Source organism: Chroicocephalus ridibundus, chromosome 4, assembly GCF_963924245.1.
Source record: "Chroicocephalus ridibundus chromosome 4, bChrRid1.1, whole genome shotgun sequence".
NCBI lineage: Eukaryota > Metazoa > Chordata > Aves > Charadriiformes > Laridae > Chroicocephalus > Chroicocephalus ridibundus.
The window spans coordinates 55,408,677-55,427,606 of NC_086287.1; the positions used below are offsets into that span (position 1 = coordinate 55,408,677).

An 18,930-nucleotide genomic window follows, 5' to 3' on the forward strand; every position below is an offset into this window, starting at 1 on the left:
AAACAAAGAAAGAAAGGATGATCATCCTCAATGGGTAGCTATAAGCAGTCAGGAAGTTAAGTTTATACAAAAAGAACCTGTGACTGAGCTGGGAAGGGAATCAGAAACTCCCAAGTCCCAGCCCAATGCTGTGTAACTACTGGCCCATCCTTCTTTCCTAATAATGTTCTTGCGTTAAAGAAAGAAAGAAATTAATCAATTAATTATGGGTTTCCAACAGCAATATAGTACTTAAAATTGTAATAAATGTGTGTCTATACAACACAAAAATATAGTTAACAAGAACCATCCCAATGAGTAATTCAAGACTTAAGCAACTAACATTACTTTGAAAGCCTTCATTAAAAAGTACTTCTTCACCTTCCCATTTGGTCCACTGACCCTGCTATCTGGGACCATCTCATCTGAATTGTTTCCTTTTCCTCCTCTGTACTCCTGAGCGATACCGAATCGAGTGCCTACCTTTAATCACACAACTGATCAAGTAAGGCTGATCAAAGTGGCTTGAAGTAAACAGTAATGACATTATTCTGTGACTCAGAAGCTCAGCTGCCCAAGCGCACAATATGGATTTTGGCTAATGCTCAAAGAAAGGACCCAGAAAGTGGTCTTGCAAGCCACAGAGGCAATTTACCTTGTTTACTACTCCTTGTAAGAACTGTTCTGTTGAAAATGAGGGTACAAACATAGGAGGCCACCAGGGAACAAATACAGAAGGGAAGCAGATTTCAATTTTATTTTGAATGGATATAGTGTAGATTAAACTATGTTCCTGCCACAGCTTTTAACTTTATTGGGAGAAGATTTAGGCCAACACTGCAGAGCTTTTAAAAATCCGACTTTAGACCAACATGCAGACAAGTAAAAAAAACCCCTATTTTTCCATGCCATGAGCCATTTCACAAGCATCTCAATTTTCTTAGTTTTAACAGAAAGCTGTTGGAATTGTGACTATTTCAGCACAGATCAAAAATTCCTTACCTCAAACCAGTCAATATCCTGTCCAGTGTTGGCTCCTGCATACTGATATCCCTCTGACATTCTTTTCCTGCCTTTTTTCACACCACCCACAGTCACCTGCAGACCACTCTGATCTCCTTGGCACACCATGCCTTTACCCCCTGCTCCCTCCATCAGCTTGGAGGGCAATGGTCAATAGAACCTGCTGAAGAATCATGGAGGAAAGCATTCCCAAATGAGTCACAGCAAGACCCTTCAGCAAAAGTCAACCTTTAGGGACCAGGGAAAGCCCAGACTGATTTTCACAGAATATCAGATGTCTTCTTCCATAGAGCAGCAGAGCATTATGGCACTCTTGGGGCTGGGGTCAGCAAGAAGGGGGCTCAGCTGTAGAGAGCAAGAAGGTTAATCAGGTCACAAGAACTTCTAGGTGACAATGTCCTGCTCTCAGGTTCATTGATCAGCCAGTGAGAGTATTTTTTTTCCCTTGATGACGCAATGTTTTTAAATTAATGGCTTTGGTAGAACTTAGGTGGGTGGGGATTATGAAAACCGGTTTGAACTGGTCTCCAGCCTTTGTGAATGCTCCAGCTCTCATACTAATGATGATTGAATTAATCTCTTAACAAACACGTTTGTTTTTCTAATTCGCCTCCACACTCATAATTACTATAACTCCAAACCCAACACCCAAATATTACAGCACAGATGACACTTAGCATCCCCTGCTCTTCGGAGATCTCCGAACTGTTGAGATCCCTCCTGGGGTAATTTGTGATGAACAATGACTAGGATCTCCTCACCAGAAACAGAATCCTGCAAGCCAGGACTAAGTAAGAGGATTCGCTGTCTCCAAAGGAGGCATTTTTTTACCAGCATGTTCTAAACACATTTCCCTTCATAGTTTATTGTAAAACCAGTTATTTCCATGGGCACTCAGTGCACAGCCAAAGCTAAGAAGTTGATAAATCCTTTGAGCTGAGGTTCCCTACTTCATCTTTGATGGTAGTAGGCTTATAACTGAGCTACAACTTCAGCGTTGTATTACTTACAAACTACTTCGCAAATGTTCACTTCAACTTTTTTTCTGCATCTGAGAAACTTTCCCAGATTGTGCAAGTACCCAGATTCTTCCTGTAGCCCTTATTGCCCACCTTAAAAATCCTCTCTCAGAAAAACTTCTTGGAAGTTGTCTGAGGGAGCAATTTCCATATAAGAAAGCAGAGTCAGAGAAATCAGAACATTTTCAGGAATGCGTTGGCTTTGTCAGCATTTTCAAACAGCAATGATGAAAATGTTCCACACAACCTTTTATCTTATAAGATGCTATGAAGTGATAAACTTTTCTATCACTTACCAATAAAGTATGTGATAGAAGCATTGCTGTTAATTGTGGAAATAAAAATGCTCTTAACTGCCAGCCCAATACTGTTGTCTTAGACACCCTCGGGCGTAGCAAAAGGAAATAAACACTTAGGCTTTGGCTCTAAGTTGAGCCCATAGATGTATAGTTTATGTATAGATAACATTATCCTATAAGCCTTACAAAATGGCTACTCTTAGCTTAAACTAAAGGTTCATCTAGTTCAATATCCTGTGCTGCACAATGTGGGCATACCATGGCACAGGGGCACACTGATGTTTCCTTTCTCTCTCTTCCTTTCTTCGTATCTCCCACTGCTTGATTTCCTTTTTCACCAGCACTGAGCATGGAGATGACATATTCAGTGGCCTATCCAGCGGCCTATCCAGCATCATTGTAAAATCTCTGTCCTGAGTGGCAATGCCTAACCACAGCACCATATATATAAAGCAGGGGCTTCTTTCCTCGTATTTGTTGCTTTGTATTTATTGGCAGTGATTTTCCTCTGCCATTTTATCAGGCAGTCACTGAGTTCCGTGAGATCCCTACCCATGAACAAGGTGGGACCAACAACAAAATGTGTCATCTCATAATTTATTAAAGTCCCACATGATCTCTGACTTCTCTGAATAATGCCTTCCTGAAATTATTTTTTATAAAGGGTCTTCCCTCCTTATTATCTTAGGGCTTTTTGGAGATGGTTCGTTGAGGAATCTTATCTCTTTTCTGACCTATGTGACATATACCAATCAAACCACTGTAATCCACACACACATCAACTCTTTCAAAGACTCCTTTGGTAAAGGATTCTGGCTACTGCTATAAAAGACAATAAAAAATGTTTCTATAAATACATCAACAACAAAAGGAGGACTAAGGAGAATCTTCATCCTTTATTGCATGTGGGGGGAAAACATAGTGACCAAGGATGAGGAAGAGGCTGAGGTATTTAATGCCTTCTTTGCCTCAGTCTTTAATGGTTAAGACTGGTTCTTCTCTGGGTACTCAGCTCCCTGAGCTTGACGACAGGGGTGGGGAACAGAACGAACCCCCCGTAATCCAAGGGGAAATGGTGAGTGACCTGCTACATCACTTAGGTGCACACAAGCCTATGGGGCCAGATGGGATCCACCCAAGGGTACTGATGGAGCTGGCAGAAGTGCTCACCAAGCCACTTTCCATCATTTGTCAGCAATCTTGATTAACTGGGGAGGCCCCAGTTGACTAGAGGCTAGCAAATGTCACGCCCTTCTACAAGAAGGGCTGGAAGGAGGGTCAGGGGGACTACAGGCCTGTCAGTCTGACCTCGGTGCCAGGGAAGGTTATGAAGCAGATCAACTTGCGGCTATCACACGGCACATACAGGACAACGAGGTGATCAGGCCCAGTCAGCATGGGTTTATGAAAGGCAGGTCCTGCTTGACTAACCTCATCTCCTTCTATGACAAGGTGATACACTTAGCGGACAAGGTAAAGTCTGGGGATGTTATCTACCTAGACTTTAGTAAAGCTTTGGACACCACTTCGCACAGCATTCTCCTGGAGAAACTGGCTGCTCATTGCTTGGATGGGCATACGTTTCACTGGGTAATAAACTGTCTGGATGTCCAGACCCAAAGAGTTGTGGTGAATGGAGTTAAATTCAGTTGGTGGTCAGTCACAAATGGTGTTTCCCAGGGCTCAGTACTGGGGCCTGTTGTCTTTAATATCTTTCTCAATGATCTGGATGAGGGGATCGAGTGCAGCCTCAGTAAGTTTGCAGACAGCACCAAGTTGGGCGGCAGTGTTGATCTGCTTGAGGGTAGGATGGGTCTACAAAGGGATCTGGACAGGCTGGATCAATGGGCCGAAGCGAATGGTATGAGATTCAACAAGGCCAAGTGCCGGGTCCTACACATGGGGCACAACAACCCCACGCAGCGTTACAGGCTTGGGGAAGAGTGGCTGGAGAGCTGCCTGGCACAAAAGGATCTGGGTGCTTTGGTCAACACCCAGCTCAACGCGAGCCAGCAGCGTTCCCAGGTGGCCAAGAAGGCCGAGAGTATCCTGGTTTGTATTAGCAATAGTGTGTCCAGCAAGACTAGGGAAGTGATTGTACCTCTGTACTCAGCACGGGTGAGGCCCCACCTCGAGCACTGTGTTCCGTTTTGGGCCCTTCATTACAAGAAAGACATTGAGGTGCTGGAGCATCTCCAGAGAAGAGCAACAAAGCTGGTGAGGGGTCTAGAGCACAAGTCTGATGAGGAGTGGCTGAGGGAACTGGTGGTGTTTAGTCTGGAGAAAAGGAGGATGACGGAAGAACTTATCGCTCTCTACAACTACCTGAAAGGAGGGTGTAGCCAGGTGGGGGTCGGTCTCCCAAGTAACAGGCAATTGGACAAGAGAAGACAGCCTCAAGTTGTGTCAGGGGAGGTTTAGATTGGATATTAGGAAAAATTTCTTCACTGAAAGGGTTGTCAAGCGTTGGAACAGGCTGCCCAGGGAAGTGGTTGAGTCACCATCCCTGGAGGTATTTAAAAGACGGGTAGACATGGTGCTGAGGGACATGGTTTAGTGGCAACTTGGTAGTGCTCTGTGAACGATTGGGCTTGATGATCTTAAAGGTCTCTTCCAGCCAAAATGATTCTATCACTCTAAAATTCTATGATTAGTGGTAGACTTGGCAGTGTTAGGTTGACGGTTGGACTCGATGATCTTGAAGTTCTTTTCCAACATAAACAATTTCATGATTCTATGAAAGCCTTGTTAGTTCTTCAATATTTTGTCATACTTACCCATACAACTACAGATTCTAGTTTCCAAAATATCAAAGTTGGACTAACTGTTCTGCAATTCACTGCATGCTCACTTGCATCTTTTTTTTTTAAACTTACGTCACATTTGTCACTTCTTATTATTCTGGTTACAGGGACCAGTCTAACTGATGCATTGGACGCAGTGGAAAGCTTAACCTTTTTCTTTTTGAGACAGCTAAGAGCTCTTGTCTGCATCCTAAACAGTCATGACAATTTGTTGTTACTTGGTCTTTGATTTTTTTTTTTTCTAAAAACTCTTCTATGGTTAGTTCAACTTGAAATAGTTGCTGAGGCTTAACCACTGCAAGGGAAGAACGTGTGCAATGGATTGAGCTTTTCTGGTTTCTCAGTACCCCCTCTGAGTATTTCTTTTACACTTTGAACATCTACTGGTCCCTCAGGCTCTCTGGCAGGTTTCTGATGTCTTTGAAAATGATTATATTATTATATGCCATGACTTCTGCAAGTTTTTTTTCTCAAAGTTATCCTTGTCCTTTCTTATTATAGTTTGAGACACAATGTGGTGGGTTTGTTCTTTTTAGTGGTGGGTGTTCCCTGATTTGATCATGACTTCTAGTTTCTGAAGTTTTTTCTCATAATTCTAATTAACTTTGCTGCGTAGATATGCTTTTTTTTTTTTTACTTTTTAAGTTGGGCTTTTTGGATTTACATCCAAAAGCATTGCTATGTGTTTTTACAAGAAAGCAAGCTGCCAGATCTGGTTATGTCAGAAAACTGCTTGTGACCTAGCAAGATCTGAAGTGCCTCTAGATCAATATAAATGACAAAGATCTGTAAGAACGTGTAGATCTGTCAAGATCTGCTATGGATCCAGTGACGTAGTCCAAGACAAATGAAAACAAACTGAGTACCTCTAGTTTTCAGTTTGGGAAATACTAAATTTATTCTTCCTTATTGCCTGATTTGCATGCCACACAGATGAGTTTTCCTCCACTGTGATTTTAATTTGGAAGTGGGCTCATCTACAAAAAGCTTATAGCTTCTAAGCACTTTTCTTGTTTTCCTGTCATAATCTATTAAAAAAGGTATGATCTGGATGGCCCGTATTTTGTTTAGGGAATAACAGGAACCACAGTTCAAAACACATGCCAAGACTGGTTACATAGCTATTAGAGGGAGTCAAGAGGGAGCTTTTCAGAAGAGATATGAGAAACACACATGAAGCTACACACTTGATATAGTAGAAGCAGCACACTGTCTATAGCCTTTGAAATAAACATTTCTGCATCAAAGAAATGTCCAACCTTCCCAAAAAGTTCTCCTCTTAACAGAGATAACCTATTATGTGCTGAATAGGGATTTACTGCTCTGGCCAAAGGCAGAGGGCTTTCTGAAGCTCATTACTGGCATTACCGTGCTGATCTAATATATATGAGCAGTATATTAATAACTGTTTGTTGAAACCGGTCAAAAACCCCTGCTTGAACCATACTTAAGTCTTAACTCTGAATTATAGAAATAAAATAGCAAAATTAGAAACTTTTAAATGTCATGTTTATTCATTGCTGTTCTTCTACCGTAGTACATTTGTCTGCATATTACAAGGCTGTACAAAGACTGGTGTTAATGCTTAATACCTATTAACAGACTAACCCATTTTAGTCAATAATTTACCCCTCCTGCAACCAGAGTTCAGATATATACCATGAACATGAGGAAAGAAATAAAATGACGATAGATGTTGTGAAAAACAGAAGTAAAAATAGGTAGGAAAGTAAACAAGAAAAAAATAAATAAGCACGTGCATTATGAATGTAACTTTTAGTATTGTGTATCTTAATAGTGAAAACAGATCCTTATAATATTGTGGCTATGCTAACCATGAAGCAGAGAAGGAAGAGAGTACCAATGTTGTGTTACTGGACAGTCTGGGAACAGAAGGGGTTACGTCAAGAGACACGGTAAGTGTCACTTATGGGGTATAGGTGTTACCGGTAGGGTGCTTGATCCTACAAACAATACTGGAATGGTGCTTACTACCATGGGTAATCTCCCAGGGCCAGACAGTCACGGTACAGGCACTGGCACCAGGGTGGGGATAGCTTGTGTTTCCTGCTGCTTGGTGGATTCCAGAAGCTGGTTTACGTGCAGGCATAGGCTAGAAGTAGTTTTTTGGCTGCTCTGAGCTGTATATCTGATTCAAAAAGGCTGTCTCCAGGGCACTGGACTGCAGAGATCTGATCTACTCGTCTTTTCTTAGACCCAATTCTTAGATGCTCTAACATTTGCCCTGGAGTGAGTCTGGACTGTAAACTCTCACAGAAACAGTGGGCAGGCCAGTATATATCTGCAGGGTAAAAACACACCTTCTCTGTGACCCCTTTGCAGCAGCCTAGCTGGGACAACAGCTGAAAGGCAAGGGTGTAATAGACTCACTGGACAACAATGGTACTATGCAAGGTAGTAAACATTATGCATGTCAAGATCTATGCTAGGTATGAACTTCATGTTGGTAGGAAAATGGGCACAAGTAGTAAAGTGCTGTAACTTGTACCCATTTGTCAGTCAACGCAAAAAAAAGGTGAGAAGGCAGCTGTGAGGGAAGAAGCAGGCTTACGCAACCCTCTCCACCCACATGCTCCTCATCTTCCCTGCTAGAAGATGTTTCTATGCTGTCAATATCACACAGGCCCATTTTGCCCCAGATCTAATGACAGTTCTGCCTGAATGCAACCTTCTTAAAAAAAAAAAAAAAATTAAAAAAAAACCAAGGCCCAAACAAACATGCAACTATGACAATTTAAATCGATGAAGAGTCTCATCTACAAAAAACAGTGAATAACATCATCAGGTAAGAGGTGGAGAGCCCTCTGTAGCCATGCCATACTCATCAGGTCAAACACTTGATTCAGCAGCGGTGATCACCGCATACCTCATATGCACATCAACTCAATCTTTTTTCAGAGGGTTCACAATTTTTCCCATGAAGAGTATCTTGTTCTCCATAGTTATGACCATTAGGAAGGGCCTGTTGAAGTTAATGGTAATCGGAACAGACATAGGCACTATTTCCATGCCTGTGGCAGCTGCTGCTTCGGTTCCAGTCTCATCCACGTTTACCACAGCCTTATGAATAGCCTGTGAAGAAACAGACACGTTACAGACAAGTCAAGGGGGTACAAAACTAGTCACCCAATAAGCACTTGAGATAAAAGGCCCCGAAGAAGTTATTGGTAAGAAACAAGCATCAGACAGACAGGTGTGAGTCCACTGCACAAAGACAGCAGAGTTGGAAAAAAAAAAAATAATCATCAATCTACATGCAGCACAGCTTTCCCAGCCCCACAGAGGAAAAGTGCATCACTGGTGAAGGGGCACATCCCTGCTAGTGAAAACATTTGCTTTATTTCTTTTCTTATTCCCTGCTCCCACTCGTGCAGATCTGTGGAGCCAGACTAAAGGTTAAGAGAGCAAGATCATATTTAACTGTCTATTAAAAGTTCATATAATTGAAGAATTAACATGCAGATTAGCACAATGAACAGCATCCTGAAATTACGTTTCCTATGTTCTTCAATGTCTTGGAAAAAATAGGAGCAAAGGAGAAGGGCCAGATGGAGGGCTAGAGCAGAGAATCACGTCAGCTTTACCTTGCAAAATCAAGACATTCACAGACTCTAGTTCACTAACTTCCACCTGAGGTCATGAGGGCCATTGTTTTGTTCATATTAGACAATGAAATTTGCACTGATTGTCAGCTTTAAACTCCAGATTTATTGAAATATGACTTACCTGTAGCTTTTGCCAGGGCCTGGCACTAATGAGAGTCATCGCTCGTAGGCTTGAAGCCAAACATTTTCATAACTGCATTTTCCTTTTCCCCAAACAGTTCAAAAGTAAGAAGTGTTTCTCCTCTTCCCTCCCCTCCATAAAAAACAAGCAGTGATACATCCTACAGCTCTCTACTTCCCCAGCGGCAGGTTACAGAAGGTAGGCACAAGCAGAAGCAGCAGTGTAATGACTGTAACAACACGTTGCAGGAGGGTACCAAGGTGTGGATAGATGATGATTTGGTCATGTCTGTTTTATAAGGTTGCCCCACACACATCAAAAAGGCCTCCTAGATTAAAAAATTACAGACTTGTAACCTGCTCCAACTTAATTGCACCGACAGCACAAGTAACATAGGCAAAATGCTCTGTATGCCAACAGCTGCCTTTTCATGTGAAGCAAAGCCCATTTGCACAAGTTTTGCATCATGAATAGTTGTAAAGAAAGTGATGCAAGTATCAGTAACCATGGGCCCATAAAACAAAAAGCAGTATGACTTACCTGGGAAACTCTGTGCTGGGGCTGCCCAGTGATCCCAGACAGGTCAGCCTTATCAGTGAATACATCCATGATGCCCATTTTATATAATATATTTTTTAGGTTATATGTCCCGTAAAGAGTGAATTTCGGAAGATAAATATTTGCTGAGCTGCCAGGAAAGAAATGCAAGAATATGGTGAACCTTCTGATCAGATACCACAGCATAACAGAGACCCCCAAGAGACAAACTCATTTTGCTTTCTCCCCATAGACACTTTGCTTGCAGGCTCTCTCTAGCCTATATGGGAGGTGTATGATGACATTAATTTGGGGAGAAGAAAAGGTTTATAACAATGTTGGAAGGCTGGTTGAGAGGACGGGGTTGTAGGTTGCTGGCTCACAGTCTGCAGTAATCCAACAGGTGAACAGGGAGATTGACCCAGTGATCATTCAGCGCACCAGTACAGCTCTACCTCCCTAAGGACCTTCACCTGACAGTTTTCAGAAGTTAGTGATATTTTGTGCATTCTGCTGGAAGCACCTTCCTCATGCCCCTTGACTGAGGATGCAGAGGATTCACCTTGTGAAAAAGTGATTCTTTTGGGTGTCTTGGGCTAGGCACAAAAAGTCCAGCACATCGAAGTCCGCTTTTGAAAAAAAAAAAAATGTTGGCCTTGTGTGGTTAGCATATAAAGCAGGACAGGGAAAAAAAAAAGCTATACACCAAAGGCGCGGGACAATATGTGGTGGTGATTGTATAGATGACAAAGAAGAAAACAAAAGAACATTAACAGAATATAGTTATTCAATAGATAATTCTTTTTCTATGTCAAGTCCAATGTCTGATTTATTCAATTTTTAATTTCTTTTTTTTTTTTGGGGGGGGAGGGTGAGGGGGCAGGAATTGATTACTTTGCTGCTTTCAATAAATTAATGAAAGCTCCATATTTCTGACTCATTTCTTCCTTGCTCTTTCAGTAAGGATTTAACAGTTCCTTTGCAAAGGTCAAAGCCAACATTTACAGCTAGAAGCAGCATAAGGAGACCGAGGTTAGTGATAATGCTGACAGTTGGCACTGTTTTCAGGTGAGAAACCAGGACAGCCACACAGGGTTCCAGGTCAGGGAGATGTGGAACACTTCATGAAGCTGGCCAAAGAGCAAGTCACCCAGTGGACAAGGGGGAAGGAAAGGGCCCATACCTCCAGCGTAGCACAGCATCTAATGCCAAGTCCGTCTGGTACCCAAAAATGGGGGTTCTAGTGGATTGATAACAGGTTGCTGATCTCTTACTTCTGCCTAATTTCTGACTGTGCTGATTGCTGTCTCAAGTGAGGATGCACCTATCATTGAATCATCTGGCTTGCTATTACATCAAGACACTTAATCACAAGCCCCCACTTGCTTTCAACATGCAGGAAGGGGAAAGCCATAGGCACACAGCAGCAATGCGACCAGGCAGGAAGCACTGGGATACACTTTAGAGAAGACAAAGCGATGTTTTCTCCACAGTTCAGACATTACACAGATCTCAGCTGCCTGTACTGGCAATACTTTGGTGCCATCCCTTGTTCAGCAGCCAACAGTAATGAAAAATGCTCCTCACAACGCTTCTGCAACTTGTGTCGACAGCAGTTTGCAGACAGAGAAACACGGACAAAACCAGCTTGCCCACAGTCCTTAAATCATTCCATATCCTACCTGAAACCCATTTACTAAGATCTCGCAGAGACTCCAAATAATAGCAAAGACAATCGGCTACTTTGAAAACTAGAGGGGAAAAGGAGGAGTTTGTGTCACTATTTTGCAGGAGAGAACTGTCATGGTGAAAAATGGGGAGCTGCATGAAACAAGCTCGTCTTTGACACTGATGCCTTTTTAGATTATAAGATTTACATCTCCCATTCATGGCTTTTAGGTAGATTATTCCAGTTTGGGGAGTGGGGAGAGGATGGAGAGAGGAAATATAAATCCCCCCAGCTGAATTTAGTCTTTTTCTTGATAATTTTAAAGGTAATTGCATTTCTTTGACAAAAAATGATTCATTAAGTATCTCGATTCCCCATTTTATTTGTCCTATAGTGATTTTAGTCACAAACCAAATAGCTGCTCCCAGAAGTTTCAAAACTGTGAAGGTGCACAGAGAATTACCTCATTTTTTCTGTCTTTTTTTTTTAAATAAAAAAAAAATTACATTATTTTGATAAGATTTAACAATGAATCAGAGTTAAGAGCGTGACACTGGTTTTTGTTTTCTGTATTAGAATGTCATTTTTGTCTTGAGAACCGACCACCTAAAATACAATTTTCAAATATGTATGCGTGAAGGTCTCTAGCGTGACACATCACATTCATGAATGAACACCAGGGCTTGATTCTATAACCGTATTGTGCCTATGCTTGTACACATATTTTGTCCCATCAAAGGCTACTACTACGCAACACTAAATGGAAGGAGTCTACAGTTGTTTTTAGAAAGAATATAACCTTTCTGCCTCCTGGTCTCAAAGTTACCTTGAAGCAAGTGTAGCTTATTCCAATTTTGCCTTCCTAAGTCTTCAGAGAGCCTGAAGATAGTGACTCTGCAATGTGCCAGCTGCTCTATACCCTTGTCATTGAGCTTTGTCCTCGCAATTGCCCAATGGAAGTTGTTATTTCAGCATTAAATGTGCCATTATTGGTAACTGTAATAGGCAGAAAGGAAGCAAAAGACAAGAGAAAAGGCTGAAGGGAAGTGGTTGGAATTTACTTGTAAATAGGAGCAGGCAGAAGACCTCCCCCTAAAAAGTGAGAAGAGGTCTTAAGACAGAAAACTAGGGTCTGTGGAGAGTTAAAGATGGGAAACAAAATGTGGAAGTGGCAAAAGTCCTAAAGCTGTGAAGGTTTTCACTTTGTGCAGTACTGAATATGAAAACACAGGGACATCAGAGAGACAGATTTCGACTTTGGTCAGTGGGAATTCTGTAGACTAAAACAGAAATAAAAATATTTTCCTTATTCTGTGTCATAGCCTAGCGGATTGAAACTGATGTGTCTCCTTGCCTACCACCTGAAGCAAGAACTGCAGAGTTATACCTTTTTGAGACTAATGTCCTCCACCTTGACATACGTTCACACGACAAATTTTTCTCTAGCTTCCTCATTCTTCCTTTATCAGGCAGAACAAAAAATGCCGAAGCACCTCCTTTGTAATCCATTTGCACCACAGTGGACGACAGCTGTTCATCATAGCCATGCTTGAACAGGCCCATTCCAAACATCATCGGGACTTCAACAGCCTTCTTCCCATCCACGAAGAATTTGTTCTTTTTAGTGTATTTTGGATCGAAAGGTTTTTCCCATTCAGCTTGAAATATAAGAGACAGAGTTACAGGATATTTTGGGGACACGAAACCACAGGACACATTCATAGATGACAGAAACTGAAGCTGATTCAGCTGTACCAAAGAGAAACCAGTTTGCAATGAGCACTTGATCTTACTGAATACTCAGAATAATTCAATCGCAAGACACAGTAGGTAGAGTGTGATGTAAAGAACTCCCTCAGACCTTACAGCAGGCCACAATATCCTTCATTTAGATGAGACACCAAGTGTTCTAGTGTGCACTTTTTCTCCATGACAACAGTTTCAAGGAGCCTACAAAGCCTTCATGATGCAGCCTTTACATGAGAGCTCAGAAGAAAAGAGATTCTCTCCTTTCACTATTCCCACACCAAAATAGACTTCTGAAGGGTGACATGAGGGATGAATTCTCCAGAGGAATGAAGGGATTCACGTTACTTGCAGAGAGAAGGACTTTATATGCCACTTCAGTTGATGGCCAATAAATGAACGAAGAACTTAATTCTACCAGACTGCTGGGTTAAAAAACAAAACAAAACAACAAAAGAAACCTTTTGTAATGTCATATTCACAATATTAAATTTCCAAAGGCTCCTTGGTCAGTCATAGTGAAACAGTCTGCAGTGAAACTCTGGAAGATTCTTATCCTTAGCAGAGAGGAATCTCTAAGCCAAATTCCAGCTATCCACCTCATCCACTGAGCAGATTTAAAAAAAAAAAAAAAAAAAAGGAAAAAGTTTGGGTTGTTTTTCGGTTTGGTTTGTTGTTTTGTTTTGTGTTTTTTTTAAATAAAGAGATGAGGTGTTGCTCTGTAGTAAATTTTGCCTTCTAGAACAAATCTAGGGTTTTTTATCAAATTTAGTGGGCAAAAGTAGAGCCACAATGCTAAGTAAAATAAGTGCCATCAAGAAAACCATGAAACAAGATGCAACCCCTTTTGACTTCTGATTTCTATTTGAACAATGATTACTAGGCAGCTTGGTACAAATGAAATAATTATCGTCTGCTGTTTCCACCATCTGTGAAATAGACATAAACAGCACTTAATTTAGTATCTGGAAGGAGTGAAATAAGAATTATTTAGTCCATGCCCTGAGCTCTGAAAATACAAATTGACAACTGCCAATACTCTAAAGATGGGAAAAGTTGCTACTTTTATGTTTCTTCATTAACAGTGACTTCTTCTATCATCAGGTATGTAACTGGCAGGACTTCTGCCTTGATAAGCTTAAGGAAAGAAAAAGCAGACTGAATCACAGAAACATGAATGATAAAGTCCTGAAACACTCGAACAACCTTTATATAGTGCTCAACTCAGGGAAAACACCCCCCTTATTTCAGAAAAAGCTTTGCTTGATTAAAAACAGAGTAGGATGTTAGGATTTAGCACACAGATTAGACAGAGATGATATTCGTTAATCCTTTCCCCCTGTTTCAAAGGAACTCTTTTACCTACGCTCTCCTCTCTCTCTTAGGAGGATACCTTCTAGGGATGGCAACTTTCTCAAATGCTTCACAGCATTCAAGTGGAATAATGAACCTCCAAGTACGATACTTTGTGGTGACCAGCTTGGCCAGGGCATGATAAGAGACTGGTGTACTGTAGTGGAATAGCATGCCCCCTGGCCAAGAGCCAGGAAAATATTGCCAGTCTTTTGTCCTTAGGGAAGGACTTCCACACTACATTAACACCACAAAAAATGGGGAGGAGAGTCACCAGTACTGCACGAGGAAGGCTGTAATGCACAGAGAGTGGACAAGAGCCTAGAAGTATAGACTGGTTATAGAGGTACCTGAGTTTTAGAGATCCTCTCTAGATGAATCCCAGCCTCTGGATCAATTAGGGTTAACCTACTCTCAACTTCAAGATAAAAATCTTTATTATTGCTATTAATACCATTCTTTAATCTATTTTCTTTAAAACTGAAGAGCTAAAACTGAATCTTCACCACCTTTGGAGGATCTGGGAAATCATTTCAGTAATAAGGATGAACATCTAATTTTAAACAGGTAAAAGTTATCTGTAATAAGAAGTTACCTTTAATACAAGGTTTCTCAGGCTTTTGTCCTCACTGTGCTACTAAATCTATTGCTCCTTCTTCAAACACCTTTCAGTAAAAGAAAAATCAGCAGCTTTTTTGCCTGTTTTGAAAGACTTTCCTGATGCTATACAAAGCTTATCTTGAAAACATTTGAGACAAACAAGTATGTGTTCAAGAGAATTAAGAAACATCAATCATCTGTATTCCAAACAGCTTCATTTATCTGTGGCCAAATCTTCAGATATTAACACAAGGAGCAGACACACAGATAGAAAGCAAAACAAAAATACGGTTTTGAATTGCTTTTGGGGGGAAGCCTCATATTGGGGAGGAGAGTGGAAGTATCCAGGTTAATTGCTTTGAAAGAACAGCATTTCTTTTAAAAGAATAGCATTTCTAATACGTCTTCTCTGTTTCAGTTAAAAAGCTTAATGATATTTTTATCAGATAAATTACAGATTATTATTTTTCTGGGTACAATTGCTTTGTTTTCAGAATACGATAAAATGAGAAAAAGAGAAAAGATTTGAAAGAAGGCACAATATCTTTTGTTAGACCACTGATTGAGCCTTACAGCCTTGCTCCTCTTCTCATGAGCTCTGGGAAGATCTGTAGACTGTATCTAAGCAGCCTGCACAAGTTAATTAAGAAAAACAAGCTTATTGTCATTAGGCTTGTATTTGATACTGGTGGGTCCATCTCTTCACTGGAAAATATTAGAATCTGCAAATCAAAAAAAAAATGGTTGAAAACCTGTGCCTCTAGACACATGAGGACTACAGCCATACTATCAGTAAAGGCATAGTTAACTAAAAATAAAAAAAAAAAAAAAAGGAGAATGTGAGTGTGAAACTAAAGTTAGTGTTACATGTTTAGCTTTGGATACATGAACACACTCAGTAACAGCAAAATTCTTAAGTAAACATATTTCCTTCTAGGTAAGATGCTAAGTTTTACTTTAACAGTGTTCTTTGAATTTAACTCTGAATTTGCTAAACAAAAAAAAAACAGCTGAAGTGGTTTTCAAAGTAATTCTGAGCCATCAAAGCAGTTAAGAAAGGGCTTAAATCCCCTCAGATTGTATAGGACTAGATGCTTTACTGAATTGAGGTGCCTTCCTCAAAGTATATATCACTTAATCTTCAGAAATAAAGAAATGTATGTATTAAAAGATATAGGAAAATTTGCCATAAATTTTGCTAGGAATTATCATCAGTGTCAAGCAGAACATAATTTCCAATAGCTTTGTTTCTAATTAAGTGTAAGTGAGGAACAGAAGGAAAACAAGATATGAGTCCACCTGCAAAACCATATTGCAAGAAAAGGTGATGAAATCCAAGACAGACCTGAGGAAATAACGTATGAAGTAGGAGAATATGATATGTATATCTTACCGTTAAAATAAATATAGCTAATAAGGAGAATTTCAGTAAGTGGATCAAGATTATTTATGAGGTCCTTGATTTTCCCATTGGTTCTTTCTGCTACATATTCGTTGATCTTTACCTGGGCTTGATCAGCCCTCTTGAAGTTCATAGGATAAGCTTCTCCTTCAAAGAAGTTTCTGAGATTATTTAAAAATTTGTCTTGTGGCTTCAGTCGGTCAAGCACAAACAGGACATTTCCCATATTCAGCTGTAACCCCGCATTCTTCCTGTTTACCATTTGCATGAGTTGACGATAACCTTCAAGTATTTCATTTTCTGAAATCTCACGTGGGTTAAAGCTAAGGACCCTAAGAATCTGTGTCAGAGTATCTGATCTGGCACCCAGAGTCAACATGGCAAAGGCAGTAGAGATGCTCAATGGAGAGAAGAAAACATTCCCACTGTTTTCACGAGAAGAGATCTCTTTGAAGAAACAACATGCAAACTGACAAACACTGTTCCCTACAGACTGCTGTAGCATGATTTGTTTTTCTTGGCCTCTTTGATTTTGGTTTCTTACACCTTGGTGATTAGGTTCATAGCAATAACTGTTGGAATGAATCCCAACCATTAAGAGACACAGGAAAAAAAACATCTTCATGTTTCTATAACTCTGTAAAAGAACAAAAGAGAAATTAATTTTGGCTTACGAATCTTTTTACCTTGTGCTTAGCAATAAGTCAATCCCTTCATTGTACAGAGCGGGCTTGGTACCAGTGATTCCAAGCCATTTGAAGTCAGGGATACCAGCTTTCTATTTCAAGGAAGTAGGTTCTGGAAAATTACTCAATCTACTGAAGAAGTTACGAAAGAATAAAAATTAAAGTCAAAGAGGGATGAAGTAATACCAAAGACTCCCTCATTAAGGTTAGGCTACAATTCCTTTGAAACTGTTTTGTTTCCAGTGTTCTGTTTTTAATGTGGTTTTAAGTGATAAAAAGCTGTAAGTCAAAAGTACACGTCTGTAGAACAGAAAGTAAGGGAGCCAGTGAAGGCTAGTCAGTTAAATTTAGAAAGATGAAAAATCAAAGCAGAAGAAAGGCACAGTATTCCTCCACTGTGAGAATTAAAATATATGTTTTTTTGAATGGGCTGCATGCAAACATATAGGCAGGCAGGAGAGAGAAAGTGAATGCGCTTGTTAATGAGGAAGTGACGAACATTTACAAAGATTCCATAAATCTTGAACAATTGAGCACCATTTAAAAAAAAAACAAACAAACCAAACAACTTCCACGTAGCTAACAAAAGAGAGAAATATGCTCTGAGCAATTAGGAAGTTATCAAGACTCTGGAAATACAGTGTTGCTTATTGAGAAAGGGAACAGAACAGTAAATGGAAGCAAGCGTGCTGGCTGCATGCAAAGGCACATCTAGCCCAGGGATTGAACCAAATCAGCTGAAAATAAAATTAAAAAAAAAAAAATATTCAGAGGAAACTCTAGAACAATTGTGGTGTTCATCATCAGAAAGACAGCAAAGAGTGATCTGGGCAGATACGGCTGTGATGGTGAAATGTGAAGATGAACGAGTGAATTCTGGAGGAACAAAGATACTAAAAGATAACCAATAGAACAGGAAAGCCTTTTCCAGAGCAACAGGGAAACCATTCATTCCACATCTCTGGCAATGCTTTTAACTCTAGAAATTAATACTAACTGTACCACATTTGGTTGAACAACTTTTGTCAACAGACAGAAGGAAGTAAAGATGTGGAATATCTGGAAATCCAGAACATCCTCCTGTTGTATATGGTCACTTTACTTACAGAATCTTTTCTAAAATAAAGTACTCTCCAGAGGAAAATGTAAGGATATTCAAAGGGGAAAAATATCTTAGGTTTCTGACTTGCACTTAGAAATGATATTCAAACTCTCGTGCTTTGTAAAAGCATTGAATCCTTATTAGCTACTAACATTTGTGTCCGCTTTCCAGCATCTTGGTTCTCCAAAATTCAGTGAACTCAGACTTTATTCACACCCTTTGAATATCGTGGTTATAGCAACACTACTATTGCTAGGAAGGGCCTGAGCCCCATGACAAACCACTTTCAGACAGTTCACTTTTATATCCAGAACACATTTAAATTTGAGCTCTTTGATTTGTTTGTGACTTGTTCCACCATCACTCTTGCTCTAATTCTTTCAGCCTTTACCTCTACCCACAGTTTCTTTTTCCCCCAACTCTCTAGAAACTTTAGAGAGCAATCCTTAAGTCCCCACTTCCCTTTCATTTCAGGCCCTCCATTTGTTACTATCAACCATTTACTTCATTTAACTCTCTAAAACATTTAGAGATGCCGTTCGCCTAAAGAGAGTCAGGCTATACAAACATGCCTATCTCACAGAGGACTTTTCTTTTTTGTTTAAAAAACCAAAACAATAAAACCATACAAAAAGCTTTAAATTGCAACTTGAACACGAACATGGTAATATCTCAACTGATTATTCATAAACTGTTGTCCTGCATATAACGTTTGACAATTTTGCCACAGAAAAAAATACATTACTTACGGTATAGTCAAAAGGGTCCTGTTGTATTCGCCAGGTCTGCACAGGTCCTTGCTCAGTTGTTTATGCTGCTGAACACAAAGCAGGGAATCCTCTAGTAAAGGTTAAGATCATCTAAGGGCTGTGACTCATACATTATAATTTTAGAGATTAGGTAGTGCAAACAATGTTGAAACTAGTTTTACTGGACACCTAACTTTGCTGAATGTATGTTTCAC

At 40.2% G+C, this 18,930-nt stretch overlaps 1 protein-coding gene across 1 annotated transcript; it reads right to left on the reverse strand.

Moving 5' to 3' along the window:
* Positions 1 to 6,770: 6,770 nt before the first annotated feature.
* On the reverse strand, positions 6,771 to 16,578 carry LOC134514725 (alpha-1-antiproteinase F-like). The gene is made up of 4 exons (XM_063332891.1): positions 16,170 to 16,578; positions 12,465 to 12,735; positions 9,412 to 9,559; positions 6,771 to 8,217 (listed from the first exon to the last, which is right to left on the reverse strand). The coding sequence occupies exons 1-4, from the start codon at positions 16,555 to 16,557 to the stop codon at positions 8,029 to 8,031; spliced, it is 996 nt and encodes a 331-aa protein (XP_063188961.1). The 5' UTR covers positions 16,558 to 16,578; the 3' UTR covers positions 6,771 to 8,028.
* Positions 16,579 to 18,930: the final 2,352 nt, after the last annotated feature.

Excerpts from the sequence above, each read along its gene's own strand:
- LOC134514725 (XM_063332891.1), bottom strand. The coding sequence starts at position 16,557 with ATGTTGACTCTGGGTGCCAGATCAGATACTCTGACACAGATTCTTAGG. Across the intron at positions 12,736-16,169 it reads TAGCTATATTTATTTTAACG|CTGAATGGGAAAAACCTTTC; the intron begins GTAAGATATACA and ends TTATATTTCAAG. Across the intron at positions 9,560-12,464 it reads AGGACATTAGTCTCAAAAAG|CTCAGCAAATATTTATCTTC; the intron begins GTATAACTCTGC and ends CTTTCCTGGCAG.